Source organism: Pezoporus wallicus, unplaced genomic scaffold, assembly GCF_028554395.1.
Source record: "Pezoporus wallicus isolate ANWC-B61680 ecotype Strahan unplaced genomic scaffold, APGP_CSIRO_Pwel_v1 scaffold_6446, whole genome shotgun sequence".
Classification (NCBI taxonomy): domain Eukaryota; kingdom Metazoa; phylum Chordata; class Aves; order Psittaciformes; family Psittacidae; genus Pezoporus; species Pezoporus wallicus.
The window spans coordinates 7,272,497-7,293,239 of NW_026636264.1; the positions used below are offsets into that span (position 1 = coordinate 7,272,497).

Consider the following 20,743-nt stretch of genomic DNA (forward strand, 5'->3'; position numbering starts at 1 on the left):
AGATAAGGGGACCAACTGCAGGAATCCCATTTGTGAACTGTAGATAGTGAGCAGACAGTAAAGCATTAAATGCTGAGAAAATAACCTGGCTTTTCTGGACCCATAGGTTTCAACTTATTGCTTGTTTAGTGTTGACTAAAACTGAAGATAGAGTTGCTTTCAGGGTTTAATACAGACCAGCTGAAGGTCTACTATTAGATTTAAATATGAATAATACTGATGGGTTCTGTTGATGAGGTTGTGACATGGGCAACCACAACACACAGTGTGATAGAGAAAATCCACATGAAATTACGTTGTCTGTCCTGCTTTTTGCCTGTCTTCTAGGTCATCAATCTGTCCTCTTGATCATCATCATCTATCATCACTTGATGACTGAATACAAAATGTTGATTGAAAAAATAACACTATTTTTTACATTGTAGCCTGTTGTTCTGACTAACAGAGCTCACAGTATAAATATGAGATGAAGCAAAAGGGGGTTGTGCAATGGACTGAGGGAGAGCAGAAACAAACAAGAGTCATACTAAATAACTTGGTAGGCGGCAAGTAGTCTTTGTGGCAGACTGGTATTACTGTAGAAGCTTGTTAAGTAATGTTAGATTTCCATGCACTCCATTCTGGGTGACTGTAACTATCATTGCCACCACAAGAATCAAGTCTCCCTCTCTCCTCACTCCCTGCCACCGATTCATGTTCTCACACCACCTCCTACCATGGGCTAGCACAAGTGTTTGCATCTGTGTGACGGGCAGTGAGAGAGCTGGGGTTAGAATAAGTTTGGGTTTTCTTTTTTTCCTTTTTCTTCTGAAATGCTATTTTTCATTTAGATAAGCTCCTTGATTGGGGTCAGCCTGGAGATGCCCCTATACTTATGTCAGGATAACAAACAGCATGGTGTGAGAGTAGCAGTGAGCAGAAGGTTGGGATTGCTACTGTAAGAATGCACATGAAACAACATCCTGACCTAATTTACTAAGCAGTTAGCAAAACTGCTGCACCAGATAAATTCCAAAAGTATAGGAATTAACCTGTTTAGTTGGATAGAAACCAATTTTAATCCTTTTGAGGCTAGGAAAAAAAATGTATTTGTCCCTCCATCTCTACGGGATCAACATTTTGTGCCACCGGATTTGATTTGGAGAGATGGAACACTGAACCTTGTCTGTAATTTACACTTTGAAAGACAGTTTCTCCTTAAGAAGAGTTTTCAGCAGGGGAGTACCAAGTTCAAGTTGCTTGTATATAATAGAAGTTTGCTTTGTTTATATCCAGTTTTAGCACTGGTACAAGTATCCAGGCTCTATTTTAAGTGTTTTTATTTATAACCAGTGGGACACAGCACTAAAGTACATACTACATGGTAGCATAACATTCCAGAGATCTATATGAGAAGTGGGGTTTGCTTTTATTTGAACTTCTCATCACTTTGTTCCTAAGGAATTCTGAGAAAATAACAAGTGTTATCTTGTTGATGTCTGCTACTTCATTACTAATGTAGTAATGTTCTGTTTATAGTAGCATGTTTGTTACAGACAGACAGCTGCGTTTGTGTTGCAGCCGTTATATTGATTGTGATCCTTCTAACTGGACAGTTTTAGTTTCATTTTAAAAACCATAACCTGTTAGCTTTAGTGATTCAGTCTACAACTCATTGAGAATAGTTTTATGAGAGTAATAATGAAAGAACAGTAATAGAAAGAAGTGACATTAAGAGAGTTATGGAAATTTCAGTGGTGGATCTAATATGAACTAGATAGACCTTTTTGTTGCACTCCTATATAGGTAAACAAATGGATTCTAAATTGCCATCATGGATAAAGTCAGACCTTGAGTTTTAAGATTGCTAACTGCAGTAGCTTAGTAACACAGAAACCCCAGTCATAACTAATGGAAAGGAGAAGCTTGTTTAGGCAGCCACTTACCTAGCAATTGTTATCTGTAGTAGTCTTCATGATAGCAGCAACAACTGATAGTCATTTAGTCACCTCATAATGAGGTGAGTAACAGGAGCCAGTAACAGCAGGCTGCTTGCTTAGCATTTGTACTGTATGGCATTAATAGCTCTGGAAAAGACATTGCTTGAACTGGACAGCCAGCACTTGACCAGAAGACTCATTTTCTGAAAGGGGAAATAACTTTCCAACAGAAGGAACCTCAGAAAACAGCCCTCATCAACTGCAATGACAAAGTTAGGTACTGTCTGGTAAGGGAGGAGTGAACAAGGCACATGACATTCACATCTGCAAAGTGTGCAAGCTCAGATAGACCTACACAAATTGTTTAATCCCCAACTCCAAAATATATAGGTACCTCTGGTACCTATGCAGAATGATTTACTTCAGCTGAAAATGGCTGTTTGCCCTGTGTTGTGTGCTTTCTCTCCATCAACCATTAGATAGCCACTGAACTCCTTTCAGTGGGAGAGAGAAAAATCTTTTACTATTTCCTGAAGAAAATGTTTGTCAGGTCGTTACCCTTCCAGGTTCACATCAACAGACATGAACTTTTCACCAGGCTGTGGGCAAGGAAATACTCTCTAAAATGAAATTGGTTTTAACTGCTTCTGTATGAAAGCATTTGCACAATATAGTCAATGATCTTGGAGGAAATACTTCTCAACAGTATGTAAATAAAAAGCTATGACAGTCCAGGTCTCAGAAGTGCCTCCAGGGCAGTCCCAGAAGACACATCAGTTTCAACCATAATATCAGTTAACAGTCTTAAAGATGACTTATTTCATACTTGGTGTTAGATGTGCATGTTCTGATAAAAAAACCCACTTGAGTAGAATTACTCTTTATTTGTACCTTTCAAGTGCTGCAAAATGAAATACTTCAGGGATGTTCATTATGGGCTTTTCTCACTTCTAATGAAGTGTCATTGATTATTTGGAAATGTAACATGTACAGCTGGTTGTGGCTTGTTACAGAGCTTCAAGCTTCAGCTCTAGCCCTCTTTTAATTTTAGCATCAGCTTCTAAGGTTTATGGCGGAACCATAGATCCCATACCAAAGTGGATGTTATTAAGAGGCCTTTGCTACTGTCATTAAGTGGACCAAGGAATGGTCAAAAATCACCTCAGTTATAAAACCCCAGCAAAAGAAACCATATTGCTATCTGTAAAAGACAAACATCTCTCTGATGCTGTATGGGTGGTGGGCCTGCAAGCACCCCATCAGCTGTGCTAACTTCACACATGAAGGTAGTAGTGACCAGCACCTTGATTCAGTGTCCAGGCCTGTGAAATGGGTCATTATCAACCCTCCACACCCTTCATGCTTTCAGTTTGTACAGGCTCTAGCTTAAACCATCAGATTCGAGGCAGGGAGTAGTCATGGTCTGTAGGTTGTTACTAGTTTGCTGAGTGAGGCATATCTTGTGACTGCTGCGTGTGCTTTGTAGTAGTAAAAGGACATGGGACTATCATCAGCTTTAGTGACTGGTAATGGAGAACTGCAGGAGAAGCATGAATACTGAATAACATGATCTGAGGGGTTTATCTTCTCTCATGAGACAGATATGTCCCTGTTAATAATTTGCAGCATCAAATATATAGGTAATAGGACTAGGAGATGTGGACATCTTAGCCAGTTCCTCTCCACCAGGCAAAGCCAGCTGTCCCCAAACCATTCCTACCACTTGTTTATCTCAGCTGTTCTTCAAGATCTCTGGTGATGGCAAACCCAAGTTGTTTTCAGATGTTTGTTTCCAGATGTTCACTGTCATCAGATTTAGAAGTTTAAGGTAATTTTTTTCTACAGCCTATCACTTTCTGTTCCTTAGCATGGCATAGAGGTTCAGACCATGTGTCTGTCTAATCTCTGATTGGACTAAATATATATTGTTTTTTTTATATATGTTACTATTTATTTTAAATATAATAATATATATTTTCATAAAATGTCTTTCAAATTATGTTGTAAACTACATATATTGTTATATTTTTGTATAGGTATATGATAAAGAAGAGTACAAGAATAGAATGTCCAAATAATCCTCTTTTCTCTGAAATTCTTTCTTACCATCAGGTTTTAGGAACTTCAGAGCTACAGGATGCCTACTAATACTAGACCCAAATACAGACAGATTATTCCCTTCTTTTTACACCATTGCTGTACTACACCACTGTTGATCTTCCTTCAGACTTGTATATATGAAACAAAACCTACTTGTACTTTATTTCATGTCTTCTAGACCTTTAATCAGCTCTGTAGTCATTCTCTGGACTAATTGCAGTAGTTCTGTATTGTTCTTGAAGTGTGGGGCCTGTGTTGCCACAAGGCTGCATAACACCAGTATTATTTCACACCTACCCCTCCAAACCAATCTAGGCCATTTCCAGCTTTTAATGTGTGTTTACTTATTCTTACTTAGGTGCAAGCCCCTTTACTTGTTTTCAAATTGCATAACATTCATTTCACATCACTTCTTGTCAAGTCCAGTCAAAATGCCAGCCTAGCTTTCCACCTGTTTTTTAGTTCCTCTCAGACCAAGTTCCTATGCAGATGTAAACCACAGAGCCTAGATTCCATCATTTAATGAATATGTTAAATATTACCAGATCTAAGTAAGATTTTCTGAGCGAATAGGTTTTATAACCTTAGATTGATAACTCATTTTCCTACCAGCTGTGCTACCTCTTCATGATTTCAGTCTCTTTCTGCAGTTTGCTTTTTAGAGTATAATATGTGATAGCAGCAAAAGCCTCGCTGAAGACCTCTAACGTATACATGGGTCCTGCTTGGTTCACACAGCTTCTTATTCTGTCCCAGAAGACTGTTAGATTGTTTCAAGAGAATTTATTCTTCGGTGTTTGGTGTTGATGGTCTTATTTGGTGTTACTGCTTATCTGATCTAGCTAACTGATCATTATTGAAGTTAACCAACAGCATGTGAGAACCACAGAGATGATTCAGAGGTGATTACTAATGGTTTCAGCATTTTTTCAGCTAGTTGCTCGAGTTTCAACAAGCGGTAGATACTATCTCTGTCTCACAGAGGAATCCATAATACCTAAGTGATTTCTTGGATGTAAATGCACCACAGAGGTAGCCAAATGTGTACGTTTTAACACAGAATGGTTACTAATCATTTTACTGCAAACAGTAAAATGGGATTACTGTATAATTTAGGAAAGTGTACTTGAGCATTTTTTTGTTCTGTGGCAGATATAACTGCATGGACATAGCAGGAAATGAGAGGAGCTTTATTTAGCTCAGCAAAATGAAGGCTGAGAGAGGAAATGATTGCTATGTGTGTTGCAGGTAACCGTTGTCAGGAGAAGGTGCTACTTAATTTGAAATACAATTCTGGTTCCTAAACAAAAACAAACAGATAAAAATTGTGTGTTATTAAATTTAGGCTGAAAATTTGATGAAAGTTTCTAGAAAAATCAAATTCTGGATTACTCTTTCAGTGGGATTATGAAAGAAAATAGAATTCCATCAAGACAACAATTTTCTTGGAGGCAGTCTGATATTTTAATGGGAATTGTTTGAGGTGGTATCTGTTCTTGTAAGGGACTTGACTTCTTATCCTTCTGTGGTCTATGTTCCTACTAAACTATATACATTAAAGGACGCTTTAAACTCACCAAATCAGCTGGGATTCTTTTTCAAACAATGGAAAAATGTAGATGCTCTGCATGAAAATTTATGCTATTCTAGAATAAATATTAAAGGTAGATGGGAGATTTGTCTCTCCTTATCTACAGAGTAGATCAAGATGACTAATTTATACTAGACTCCTACTGTTCCTGTAGGGGAAGTGAGATGAGTGCAGTAACGACACCCTATATAGTTCACAAAATCAACCTTACTATGAAGCAGAAAATACAGTAGAGACTGTGTGACCCCTGGTGCTCCCTGTCTTTTAATTTCTTGTTTTTAGAACTCTGTCCTGTAATATGGTATCCAAAATGATGACACTATTCCAAGCTTGGCCATGTTGGCTATTGAGTAATAACTACTAATAAGTATGGACATTTAGACCGTGTTTCCCCCAAGTGCATTAATAATCTCTTGTAATCAACAGTTATTCTGTAGACTGGGAAGACTGAGGTTTCAAGTGGCTTTAAGATTTATGTGGCCAGAATCTGTGGCAAGAGACAGTAAAATGCATATTTTTTTTGATTAAAAGATGGACTGAAAACACCTTGATGATGGTGGAATAAATGTTAAGAACATTAGGACAAAACCGGACTGAACATACCTTTGTAGATCATCAAATTCCTTTCCTTGCTCTTGGAGGCTGTCAAATACTCTTCTTAACAAACTCCTGGATTAAAATTTATTGTGTAGACCTAATTAAGCAGAAATAATAAAGCAGAACGATTTGCATTCTCTGTTACAGCTAAACGTATTTATAGTCTTGTGCTGCAAGAGCCACTTTAATTACAGACTCATAACTTTTACTGTAATTGCAGATGGGCAAAACAGGAAATTTATTTCATGCATATAAAATATATTGATGAAGGGAAAATGGATTACACTGCAATTCCAGAGCACTGCATCAGACGTGCTACAGTCCAACAAATAATGCAGGAATCTTCTGTTTCATTCTGTAATAAATTCTATTCCAGAAGATGAGCTACTGTCTAGGGAATGTATGTACTTAATCTCTCATTTAAGCAATGTCCTTCTTCTAAATACAGGCAAGAAAAGAGGAAATGCTACTGGACCAAAAAGCCAATTCTAAGTATTCTTCACTAGCAATGATTACTCTTTGTTGTGATAAATCGTACTGAATGTATTCCTGCAATAGGAATATAATTGGTTTCTGTTATTTGAAAAATGAAAAAGAAAGTGTTTAATGAACTGCAGGTTTTGGCTGGTTAACTGGTTGTTAACATCTCAGGAAAAAATAATGACCATGATCCTGTTGAAGGGCTTATTTCCTTGTATGAGGATCAAATACTAGCAGAATAATTTTATACTGGATTAGTTTTGCAGGGTGCGTAAAGATACGTATTTTAAATCGATGCTGTTATTGCCAGTTTAAATAAGATCTAAATCTACATTGAATGCATCTTTTTTTTTTTTAAGGTTTTTTAAAAATGATGATATTTTTTATGAACTGAATTTATTATCTGTTCAAATGATTTCAGTATAAATTATTTAAATGATGTTTAGCTTTAAATGACTGATGCACAGATCAGGAAGAAAGAAGCAGTTGAAGCTAGGTGTGAAATTTGCCAGCATGCTGCTCAATAGGATGGTTTCTGCAGTTCAGATAATTGTGCTACTGTGTTTCAACGATTAGTTTATCCAAAACTGAGAAGCCAATGGGGAGCTAAGAAAGTTGGAAAACCTGCTTCCAATTCCCCCAGTCACTATGCACTTTAAAAGGTGATAAGAAAGCAGCTTTGCAATGATATATACCAGCTCCCTTTGTACCATTGGATGCACAGTTTCAGGACTGTGTGTCTGTCTGGCTTAATTGTAGTGCAGGTCAGTCTTGCTTCAGTGTTGGTAGTGCTTCACTCTGCTGGGGACCTTTGAGGCCTGGGCACCTCACTGGTGAAATCTGAGGCAAAGAAAGCATTGAGTACCTCAGTCTCATCTGTGTCCTTGGCCTCTGAGTCCACCAGTCTGTTGAACAGTGGGTCCATGTGAATTTCCTTAGTCTTACTTTTACATACTTACTTTCAGAAGACACCTTTTGCTGGTCTTCACATCCTTTGCTACTTTAACTCCAGCTGAACTTTAAGCTTTCCTAACTCTCTGCATGCACTCGTATTGTCTCAATGTTTCTGCCGAAAGTGAGAACCAGTAGGACAAGCAGTAGAGATGTGTTATTATGAATAGAGCAGATGTGGGGAATTTAGGCTATTTATCTTAGGCTAATATAAACATAACTTAGCTAATGTTAGGTTAATGATGCTAACCGTCTTATATGCGGTACATAATCTACAAGGAGATGGAGTTCCTGCTCTGAATCCTGGTGTCAAGGTGCCTGTTTGCTTTTACTGACTGTAAAAGTTGGAGAGATTAACCTCATTAAAACAATGTTAGTCTTTGTGAGCGCTCCCCATGCTATATAAGGGATGCAGCATGGCTTTTTGGATCGCAGATATTTGCAGGAGTAGCTTTCACATACACAATCGCAACGCATACAGAAGTAATGGGAGAGAAAATGATAGAATAAGGATTGAGGGATGAAGATCCATGATACCAGTTGAAGAAAAGCAAAAAAAAATTTCTTAAAACATGATGGTTTGGATCTTCAGAATGAATTGGGGTGAAATAAGGTAGAGGGAACATGGATGCTCTGGAGATTTCTAAGGTGAGAGATACTGCAGTGACTTTTGCTGGAAATGGTCATCACATAGTGATGCATGATAAAATTGCTCACCACCTGCTGACCAATACACAGCCTGACCCAAGCTGCGGTTGGTCCCTTGCAGATAACTCCCCCCAGTTTATATACTGGGCATGACATGTTGTGGTATGGAATACCCCTTTGGCTAGTTTGGGTCAGGTGTCCTGTCTCTGCTTCCTCCTGGCTTCTTGTGCCCCTCCTCAGTGGCAGAGCATGAGAGACTGAAATTCCTTGGTCAGGGTAAATGATACTGCGCAACAACTAAAACACTGATCTCAGACTAAAGCCAAAACACAGCACTGCATCAGCTACTAGGAAAAAAATTAACTCTATCCCAGCCAAAACCAGGACATCATCTCTTAAGAGTTATTCAGTGCATGAATCTTAAAACCCATCAGGTTTTAAAAGCTCCCTTTACAGTTTTTTCTTTCTCATTCCCCCTCCTTCCCTGCCCTGCACTTTCTGTCTTTAGCTTCCTTCTCTTCCCTATCTCCCAGTTGATATTCACCTTACCAATGCAATCTGATATTCCATGTTTGAAAAAATCTTTCAGAAGCACGTTACTGTCCTTTAAATTATAACAACTTTCCCAACTGGTGAGTGGCAGCTGGATTCTCTGCTGCCCTATCTTCTTTTTACCATTTCGTTTCTGTTCCAATTTCATGCGTTCATTTCCAGTAAAATATTCATAGATGTATCAAAAGACTGGCCTCAATTTAGTGAATTTTAGGTTTTGATACCAATGTTGTCACCAAAGTGTCATTTTCATTCTTTCAGTTTTCATGTTTTCTGTGAGATGTCTCCAAAGGATGTCTTTTCATCAAATATAAATATCTGGAAATAATGCATTGAAAAATTTCAACCAGCCATATACTTATTCACCTGTGAGACATTAGCATATATCTGCACCCTCTGTATTGAACCCACAGCAGCTGAGACAGCCTTTGTGAAGATCTTGAGGGGTAAAAGAGAGTGGGATCTAACTTTATTCCATATTGTGAAATGATAGACATAGTCTAAACTAATGCTGTGAAGTTGCCATTGTAGCACGGTGTTAGTACTGTCTGCACATTGAACTATGTGACAGTTGTCAATTTTGACATATTCCACATTCCATACCTGTGATTATCCTGCAACAAAACTTTTCCCTTTAGGCTGAAGACGTTAACAACTTGAAGCATTTCCAATGCTGCAGAAGACTATGTCTCTGAAACTGAGAAGGCAGAAAGGAAGTTTATACTTAAATAGAAACAATCTTGCAGAAATATCTTGTACTGCTACTCTTTGTGAAGAAATTTTGAGTCACAAAGGACTGGAGTTTTTTACTGTCATTTAAATACTCAAATTCATATTCATTAGTAAGTAAATGAATAAACTATTGCTTGTGGTTATTATTTTGTGGGAAATACTAAAAATACTGAAGTGTATTTGAGCGTATGTACGTAAAGAATCATTAAGCTACCATTCAAAATAAGAAAAAAGATGAAGTAGTGAATATTATGTATTTTATTAGAATAATTCTAGGAGATAAAATTGCAGTTGAATTTCTGTTGAGGATTGGGATCTTAGTTGACTGAAGTAAGAAAGTCATGAATTAAGTTTTCTTCTTGTTAAAGAGAATGTAGCATTGCTCAGCAAACAGCTTCAATACGATTCACTTCATGTTTTAATAAATAATTTCTTAATAATTAGTATAAGAGATGAGGAATGGCTGAGGGTTTAAATAGAGTAATGGACAACATTTCAGAGCTATCTTGAAGCAAGAATTGGCAGGATTTGTTGGCAAGCAGCTGAGTCGAGGAATAAATAGGCTATCAAGGCTGTGAAACGTAAAAATGAAAAGGATGATGGAGATAAGGACTAGCAGCTGCCATATAATGTATTCAACATGCTTTTATCCTGTACAGATTCAGTTTATGACTGAGAATTCAATCATAGATGTCATAAAATCGTCATCAGGGCTAAGAGGAGAAACCATATCGAAAATGTAAGTTAGGTGCTGAATTAGTGATGGGGGTAAGGATGCTAAGAGCAAGTGAAGTCAGGCTGCCTTCTTGAGGCAAAAGGTCGTTTAGAGAGCTTCCGTAGTTGTGTGCCCTGTGCAATACCTCATCCCACCACCGCTGACTCCTGTCGCACTGTGACTTCTCTTCACTCTGAGCTGTGACTTAGCGCCAGCCCAGACCAAGCAAAGAGCTTTGCATGAATGGCATTCTGAGGAGATGGTCGCTTTCACAAGAGCCTCCTGAGGGCCAGTGGGCTCCTGCTGGGTCACTGGGACTCCTCCTGCCAGCTGAGCAGGTGTGGGCTGTTCTCACTGCATTGTGCTGTCGATACTGGCTGTCTCAGGACTGAGGCAGTCATTGCACATCATCAGTATTCTCCGGGTTATTTTTGTAGTTAAACTATGTATTTAAACAATGAACTTGAGAATTGATTTTTTTTTTTTTTTTTAATACCCACTTCTTGTTCCAGTGAAGTCTTGCAAAATATCTGCCAGATCTACCAAAGATGTCAGGAAGTAGTATTCATCCAGAGAAAACTTAAAAACACTGTAATGTTTTTCTTACTGCTTTTCTAGATTAAAATAGGAAGCCATTTTTCTGTGAAGTGACCATACGTATCAGAGGGATGTGTGGGATACCAGATGGTGATGACAGTTTTAAATAGGGGAGTGCTGGAAAAGCAGAGAGGGGCTTCTGTGTAAACCTAAGAACCTTACTTTTAAAAATGTTAGTCTACCTATGTAGAATAAGCAGTAAAAATTGTGCAAAAGCTGTGGAGGACAAAAGAGGGAGATTTAAGTGTAATATTAAATGACGGTTGACTAAGGCTTTTTCTTCTTTCTGAAATAAAATGTGGCTGGCTGCTCATTCCAGGGCTGTGCAGTGACAGTGGTTACAAAATGCATCAAAGTCAGGGTTTCTGGTCTCTTGTCAGCATTAGAAATTTAGAGCAGATAAATGATTAAAATATTTGTCTTAATTATTATTTTAAATGGATATGCCCTTGCATAAAACAAAACTAATAATTTCTCTATTTCTACGCAGGCGAGGCAACGAGAACAGACTAGCGCTACGAAGACAGACCATTCTCCGGGAGAAGGGGAGGAGGCAGGCCAGTCGAGGGCCAGCCTATATGTTTAATGACCACTCAACAAGTCTTTCTCTGGAGGAAGAGCGCTTTTTGGATGCAGCAGAATATGGGAATATCCCAGTGATTCGCAAAATGCTGGAAGAATGTCCCTCGCTCAATGTGAATTGTGTGGACTACATGGGGCAGAACGCCTTGCAGCTGGCAGTTGCCAATGAGCACCTGGAGATCACAGAGCTTCTTCTGAAGAAGGAGAACCTGTCTCGCGTTGGGGATGCCTTGCTTTTGGCTATTAGCAAAGGTTATGTCCGGATAGTGGAAGCCATCCTAAACCATCCCGCATTTGCTGAAGGCAAGAGGCTTACATTGAGTCCTAGCCAGTCAGAGCTCCAGCATGATGACTTTTATGCATATGATGAAGATGGGACACGGTTTTCCCATGATGTTACACCGATCATTCTGGCCGCTCATTGCCATGAGTATGAGATTGTCCACACTCTGCTGAGAAAAGGAGCTCGGATCGATAGGCCACATGACTATTTCTGCAAGTGCAGTGAATGCAATCAGAAACAAAAACATGACTCTTTCAGCCATTCAAGATCCAGAATCAATGCCTATAAAGGTCTGGCCAGCCCTGCTTATCTGTCTTTGTCCAGTGAAGACCCTGTAATGACTGCCTTAGAGCTCAGCAATGAGCTGGCCGTGCTTGCCAACATTGAGAAAGAGTTTAAGGTATGTAGAGGGATACTGATTCTGACAGAAACAGAATTGGAAAATTCAATCAAAGCTCTTTCTCCCATTCCTTGAGCAGAAGGAGATCAGCATCATCTTCATAAATCAGAGAATAACATTGTAAAATATATAATTGTTCAATGAATGTAAAATTTCAACCTTTGGGAATGTCTTATTCCTCTGTGCTTATTATAATTTGTGCTGCTTATGTAGAATGTACGACTGAACTCACTTTCCACTTCCCATCGGGCAGAATAGTAAAGGAAGCCCTTCAAACCCATGGGTGAAGGTGGCTTAGGACAGGGGAAAGAGGAGACTGAAGTGGTACAGATTGGTCACTGGTGCAAGACAGATTGCACAGTTCTGTTCAACTATTATGCTTTCTCATTATTTTCTCATAGAGTGAAAGTTTTCTCTTTGCAATGTTTTTCATTTAGTCACAAAAATGACTGTAAATAGTGTCCTTCTATTCCTTCTTTAATATGCTGATTTTCTCTGTTATTTCTACTCCATCTTCCTTCTTTTACTTATTTGTACTTAGTTTTTTTTTTTGTGAACTTGATGAACTTAAAGACTTCTTCAGGATAACACAAATAAATTAATAGTTGAGACCCAGAGATTCAAGGCCCCTTAGATCCTTGAAGCGTGAGTGTTCTTTGGGATGAATGTTTTGGGGCTGCTTTATTATTATGTAGATAAAATGGTGCACAGCCTACAAAACTGTTAACCACAGTTTATTTCTGTTAAGACAGTAAGAATGTAAGCTTTTTGCTCTCATAAAATGCAATGCCAGGCCTTGTGCAAACATTGGCAGTGCTTAAACTAACTTAAGTTAGCTAAAATCCATTGGACTGGGTTTTCCTTATGGGAGACTGTTGAAAAGCTGATGCTAGTATATGGTACTCCTGTGACAGAGCAAGATATGTTGACTTCACCAGGAGGAGATCAGACCCCCTCCAAAGCAGTGACGGAATAATTTCCAAATTGAGTTAGGAAGAGTTTGAAGTCGTTCTGATCAATATTTAATGTTACTATTCATAGCAGTGGTACAGTTCACAAAGCCATGAACCACTCAGACAGACAAACCTAAACTGAGATGCTGCAATTCAGGATTAATTATTCCTGTCTCATGCTCATAGGTGTACCGTTGTTGTGGCACCAATCTGTTATACAAAGCTGAAATATTTCTTGGAGAGGGAAAAGAAGGAGGTGGAATGTGCAAGGGGATCTTAAAGCCAGCATCTGAACAGGCAGGATAGGAGCAGAGGACAATTTTTGTCAGTAAGATGAAATGCTGGGAAGAGCATTTAATTAGTGCAGCAGATTAATGTCTACCCATGAAGTTCCCAGCAGAAATCCGTAGGACTTAAGTGGACTGAGATTTCATCAACTGCTTGCATGTACAGTTCAGAGAAGACTATTTAAACCACATATTCTTGTCTTTTCTCTTTAGCAGCTGCTGAAGATGTGAACAAAAGGACTTGATTAACTTAAAGAAAAGTAAATTTAGAACAAATGAGAAAAACATTTTTCATATACCATAAATGCAGCCTTTTAAGTTCACAGCTATGGTGAGATAAATAGCATGTCTGATTTGTAGGGACTCTGTAGCTCCGTTAACCACAGTTGAAGAAAATCAACAAGCTAAAATCATCATCTGGAACAGTCAGCAGGAATTGTCCTTCAAATGTATGCTGCAGCATACAATTGTTGCAATGAGCTGGGAGTGCAGTTATTTGTCCCTGGTCCCACCAGTGCAGGAAGAGAGCACACAGGTGAGAAGAGGTGGGCTCATTCAGAGAGCAAACTTAGGTAGCCTGCCTTTCAGAGTCATGAGGAGGCCCTTCCCGAGTGACTTTTGGGTTTTTGGTTCCTCTCTTGTCTCAGTTGCCTTCTTTCAAATTAGAGCTGTACTTCTTAGTGTTGTATAATGAGTTACAACAGAGATTTTGAGGTACTGTCCTTCAACAGAAACAGGAGGCTTAGACAAGAGACAGAGCAGCTCCATATTGCTGGAAGTTAATCAGCCAAGCTCTGCTGGGGATGTACATGCTCAGCATGTAGAAATAAATGGAGTGAAGGTAAATAGGAACAATCAGGAGCAGGAGCACAAGGCAACATGAAAATTCAACTCTCCCTTAATTTGAGGTTTCACCAGGAGCAGCTGACTGGCAACATAAGGTCTTTTGGGAATGTTTTTGTAGGTACTAAAATCATGTGGTGGTTCTGGATAAATATTAAGGACCATGGAGTATGTTTATACATGCATTGATGAGAGTTGACATTTACACTATTGATAAGTGATAACTTTGACAATATCTAGACAGGCTGGGGGCTTGACTGGGAAATACCTGTCTTAAGTTCAGTGTAGACAGTACAAAGCCTTTGCAAGCAAGTTGCAGAATATGGGTACTATTGTGTTTACTGAGTGAGTCTGGGCTTGTCTGTGCTGCTGCAGGCTCAGATCCCTGCTTGCAGCAACTTATCTGAAAATTATTACTCTTGCTTTATTTCATGAGTTTCCTGCAGTTATCTGGATAGTGTGGTCCCTGCATGAAACTGTGGTTTTCATAAAAATGTGTTACACGTGTTAGGGTAATCAAGGCAATTTTAGGGCATAGATTAGCTGGACATGCAAACTTTAGCTCCACCTAGGGTTGGCCTCAGCCATTTAAAGTATTTCAAACCTTACTTAAATGAAAATTGAACTTTGTGGTAATACACCATTTAAGTCACCTATTATATAGTGTTGATGGGGTATTTATCTGCAGGGGAGCTTCCTAGTGGGTGCCTGCAGCCAGTGGAACACATAAATCCCAGGTTTTCCTCAGAGAGAATGGAAAGGGTTAATGTTCAACTGTGATGCTGGTTGTTTTCTGACTATCTTATAAATTACTCCTCTCTCCTGTATTACACCATCACTTAATGTTAGAGATAACATTGACCATGAAACTGTGATTCATGCAAAATAGGAGATGCCATAATCAGTAGAAACCACTATTCTCTGGAATAAACTCCTCTCTTTGCTTCAACCCTCTGTAATGGTGTCATTTAGCGTTACACACCTGTTGCATTTGGTTTCAGATACAGTTTTTGCAAGTATGGTGGAAGATCATTTTTTATTGGGAGTAAGAACAAAAAAGTAGAAGATGACTTCTGCAGGAAAACTAACTGGAGAGATGTGTCAAGTGGAGTGTAAGAGTACTGTGCCAAGCAAACAGATAATTCAGGCTTCCTGAGTAATTCTGAGATCTTCAGGATTCTATCTTTTTGACATGACTAAATGTGCAGCTTTACAGGTTTGATATTATGCAGAATATTTTTATTTTGGGGGATTGTGCTCATAGTTTTTGTCATCTAAATTGTTTGCCCACCCTAGGGCTAATATCTCTACTATGTCCGTAAGGATGCAGATGATATCTGACACATGTTGTCCTGCAGAGATGTGACCTAGAGTTTTGAGAGCGACAGCTGTGGCCCAGTGCTATTCAAAATAGATAAAAGATTTGTGTTTAGTACAGAGTCCTCTGCAGCTACAATGGCAGCAGACTCTTTTATTGTTTAATGGGGTGGAATGGAAAATGTATTTTTAAATTAAGCATAGACATGTTACTGTTTGCTGCAAATTAATGCCAGTGCTGCCCCTTCATCTTTGGTGTGGCAAAATTTGGCAAAACTGTTTTTTGGCTAAACTGTTGAAGAGCCCTGAGCCAGTGTTGCCACGTGCATGTTGTCACATGTGTGCTGTACTGCTGAATTAAAGGCTGATGCTTTTTAGAGCCTCCAGCTATACTTCAGGTGCAAACTTTCTTTCCGAGTCTCCCAGGACTGGTTTTATAATTCATTCAGTTTCAATTTGCAGTGAAGGAAAACTTGTGGAATTAATTGTGTGTCTTTGGCCATTTTCAAAACTAAGTTAAGCCAAAAAAATTCCCATGTTCCCTTGACTCACATTAATGGTGAGAGACATGGAAGACTGTGGGAGAAGGGGAACTTTCAGTGAATGTGTGACAGAGTGTATCAATAATTTTTGCTGTCACTACATATTGAAGTGGACCAAGGAGACAAAGGGCAAAAGGCAGCCAGTGCAGTAGTCTCTGCAAGTTAACACACTTGATTTCTTAGAACCAAAGTTGCCCAGATAGAGCTCCCTGACTAATGTTCAGACCCTGACAAATCCTCCTGTAGCAGTTTAAGATATTATCATCCCGTCTGTCCTCTATAACCTTCCCTGGAAGGATAAATTCTTCATAAGGAATATGTCTGAAGACAGTGACCTTTGAACTGGAGCGGTGCCGTGCACTGCCTTCAGCTGACTCTGCTGGTGACAGAGATGCTATGCCGTGGCTGTGGTGGAGGTGTGGTGCTGGGCAGCTCTCAGCTCCTCAAAGCTCATCTGCTGTAATCTGACCAGTGAGGGCATTTCAGATCAGCTACCACCACTTGTCATGGCTGTGGCAGTATTTCACAGGAGGGGAAGCAGGTTTAGTGCATTTGCAAATGAGAAAGTAAACTAGTGAAGTTTATGAATGAATTTACTGGCTGCTAATATATATATATGATACCATGTACAAACTTAAATTCAGAAGGGGTATTCTTCTAAGTGTGAGTGGGGATATCTGGCTTTTCTAAAAGTGCCTGTTCAGTGTTCATTCTGGTAAACAGGACTACACTCAGACCAAAATCATATTCATCGTTAAAATAAGTTGTATATGATTTTTCTTTTGAGACTACCCAAAGGCATTGGACTCCTAGGAGTCACCTGAAATGGAAAATACTGATGAAGAGTGTGTGTGAGTGTGCATGTACAAATATGTCCTACCAGAAAATACGTGCCCACCAGTATATTGCAAATATATTACACTATTTTTAGGAGTTATTTCTGAATGCCAAATTATTTTGTTCCTAAATTTATTGAAAAATACTCCTATTTTCATTCGAGGTTCAAAGGTCAGATACCAGTTTGGAACAGTTCATGGTACCTAATCATACAAGGGTGCATAATTTGACTCTTACGAACAGTTTTTCTTTTTGTCTGTGAACCTTAAATACCTGCTTTTCCTTCCATTTTAAAGAGGACATTTATGTATTAAGATGACTGAACACTGAATCTTATCTTACCTGCTGCCAAACAGAAGATGATCTATTACTCTCAAAAAATGTCTTTCTGTAGTGCCAGGAAGTCCGGATTTTGGTTAATCTTTCTTATTACGCTTCTGAAGAGAGGGAAAATAAATAATACATTGAAAATATGTAGCATGTCATGAAATGGTTAGTTTTAGTATTTAACTTCTCTTGTCTTTGTAGAGACATTAAAGTTCCTTTCTCTTGTGTAACAGATCTGAGCTATCTTGCTTACATTACAGTATTAAAAAAATAAATCACTAACACTTTTATGTAGGCATATAATAGTGTCTATAACTATTTGTTTGTGAATGGTTGCATCTATCTAAGTAAAGTGAAATGTAAAACTTGGATTCAGTCCTTTAATATATTAAAGTAATAAACTGGTATTGTGGTCTTGTGGGTAATAAAGCAGAAACATGCATGAAGTATAGCCTCAGCAAATAAATTAGGGTATTCTATATACTCAAAATAATGGTTTATCTTCCAGGGTGTGCATCTTCCATTCCTGCATGAAGGGAGTAATTAAAAAGAAGGGACTAAATAGAGACTAAGAGTGGGAGAAGAGGGAATGCTATGAAGAACAGACCGGAATAGGGGAAAATGTGTCACTACAATAAAAGGATTCCTAGAAAGATACTTGGAACATAAAACAGAGACTGCATGAGCAGTCCTGTATGGTGTGGGGTGGTTTGGAGGGTTTTATTTTTATTCTTTGGGAAAAATTCTACAGCAGTTTCATCTTTTTAGGACATTTTTGACACACGTATGAGTAAATCTCCTGTAAGGTCTAGGCCAGGGGCAGTATGTTTGTACATAATTTTTAGCTTTAGATATCCATCTGTATCTATAGCTACCTGACTTGCTGTCTGTCTAGCTATGTTAATCTTTTATGACCCAAACACAGCTGCAAGTAAGGGGTGGTTAATGATCTGTGGATTGCAGTGATCAAAATTCTCTTTTTCTGGTTGATTTATGCCTTTTGGAAAACAGTGACTCAAAACTTGAAATAGTCATTAAAGGATGTCCTACTATATTTCTGAAAGTTTTTGTTTCTGTTTTTTAACTTCCAATTGGCTCTAAAGCAAGTCTAGAGAAGTTGTTTGTAAAAGTTGATAATGTAGATGTCCAAGGTAACCAAGGTGAGACAAATCCTACTCTTTGAATGTTCAGGGGAAGCAGATGTCTGATACCAAAGTGCTGTTAATCTACCAGACAAAAAACAAAAACATGACCAGATGCAAACAAGCTATTGATGCTTACAGATGCGTAGCTGGGATGTAGAACTATTTCTCTCATGTTAGGTCAAAACAAGAAGTTACTTTCTTTTTTCTTTTCTTTTCTAGAATGATTACAAGAAATTGTCTATGCAATGCAAGGATTTTGTAGTTGGACTCCTTGATTTGTGCAGAAATACAGAAGAAGTGGAAGCTATTTTGAATGGTGATGTAGAGATGAGCCATAATAATGGAGAACATGGTCGCCCCAGCCTTAGCCGCTTAAAACTTGCCATTAAGTATGAAGTTAAAAAAGTAAGCAATTTTGTTGACCAAGCATGCATATCATGATAGTGGTATTAAATTGTGCTGTTATTAAATGTTTATGTTTTGATAGCCTGTAACACTAGATTTTGCCCAGATAAAGTTTATGTTTAATTATCCTTAGATGGAAAATAATAGTTTGTGATGGAACACAGGGTCATTAAAATAATAGATATTTAATTAATGGATTTACTGTTGCTGATAGCACATGCCTGCATGCTGGGATTATGCTCATCAAAAAACTTTTTCTTATACCTTGTTAGTGCTCCTCTGAATATGAGCTTGAGTTGTTGCTATTCCAGCATTCTTAATGTACTTCATTATAGGTGTTATTTTAATAAAAGATTTTCTGAAAGCAATACTTTTTTGTGCTCCTCTTCTTTGTTACAGTTTGTAGCACATCCAAACTGCCAACAGCAGCTTCTTTCAATCTGGTACGAGAATTTGTCAGGTTTACGGCAGCAGACCATGGCAGTGAAGTTCCTGGTTGTTCTTGCTGTTGCGGTAGGACTGCCCTTCCTTTCCATGGCTTACTGGATTGCTCCTTGCAGTAAGGTCAGTCTGTGAAATCTTGTAATGGCCTTTTACTAACTCTTGTATCATCTGTATGTAGATTCCAGTCTGGCAAAGATAAAGCATGACTATCAATTACTTGTAGAAACATGTTATTTTAATGGAATGGCTTCAAGATTGCGTGTTAGGACAATCATAATTAAGACAGGTAAATGTGTTATGTTAAAGGCTGTGTATATTAAATTACAATGGCTGAGCAAGAGTTGTGTTGTAGAAATTGTAATTCAGAAACAGAGTGAAATAATTCTTTATTTCATTGTTGCTGTAGTAGGCGGATGCAAAGGATCATTTCCCATTGATTCAGATATAGGCTAAGCTCAGGCTGTGGGTTGATTCCAGTTACCTCAAAGGCAATTTTATTTTTTATTATTAAAAATTAATAGATAGAAGTCACTGAAATGTGAATGCCAGAAGTTAAAACAATCATCATCAGTTTTAACTGTTGACTTGTCAAGACAGTGCTTATACTTATCAGGAGGTTTTTAAAGCAGTAACACAGCCTCCTTTGCCTCTATTTATAATGAATGCACAGGCTGGATTTGGATGCTACCACTGTGTCTGTTTCAAATGGTATATGAAGTATAGAAAACCTTTCCACTGAAGAGGGATTACAGTCTCTGACCTTTCTTTCTGAACTTTATGTTGAATCTCTGTTTTATTTGGTCACAATCCATTTTAAATGGACACTGATGGAAAATTCCCTAGAGAATATATTAGAGAGAATAAAAGGGACATGTAGGGTTTATTCAATGGGTTACAGTATAGCACCTATGATTTTAGCAGGTTGAATCCTGTACACATGCGGTGATTCCAAGGGAAGAGGAAGGTTGAAAGGGAGGACTGAGCCCTTTGTGTTGTTTTGGTTTTGTTTGTTTTTTATTCTTCTCTGAGAGGGGAAAGGTGGGCCTTTTTTGTTTTGACATGCTTTTCATTTATTTCAGTCTGGACAATAAAGATAGGTTATATAATTTTCACTTCTGTGTATAGTGACTGGGATTTTTATGAATGCTTTTGTCTTACAACATGCCTTGAGATTGAACGTACTTCAGTAATTGCCTTTCAGCTCTAGCAGTGACTTTCTATTTGTCATTTTCCTTTTTCCAATGATTTATCGTACCTTAAAGTAGTTTTGAACCATTGTGCATTCTGAAGAAAGCTATTTCAGAGTTCCTTTTTAAAGTCAAGGTTCAAAGGACAACATTCTTTAAGGTTCCACATCCTTTGTCGCTATTTAATTGTCTCATTGTGTGATATATATGTTGAATGCTTTTTGTTTCATTACATTCTGCAAATATAAAACCTAATCCACCTTTTTTTCATTAGTTCCCACTTCTTATCTTGTGCTTCACTCATACCTC

The 20,743-nt window shown here is 38.3% G+C and overlaps 1 protein-coding gene across 1 annotated transcript in view; it reads left to right on the top strand.

Annotated features, from left to right (window-relative positions):
• TRPC6 (transient receptor potential cation channel subfamily C member 6) overlaps positions 1-20,743 on the top strand; it is an 86,220-nt gene that overhangs the window by 42,188 nt on the left and 23,289 nt on the right. The window contains exons 2-4 of the mRNA XM_057399768.1: positions 11,373-12,147; positions 18,618-18,803; positions 19,203-19,367. Of these exons, the coding sequence (XP_057255751.1) occupies positions 11,373-12,147; positions 18,618-18,803; positions 19,203-19,367 (1,126 nt within the window). The remainder of the gene's footprint in view (positions 1-11,372; positions 12,148-18,617; positions 18,804-19,202; positions 19,368-20,743) is intronic.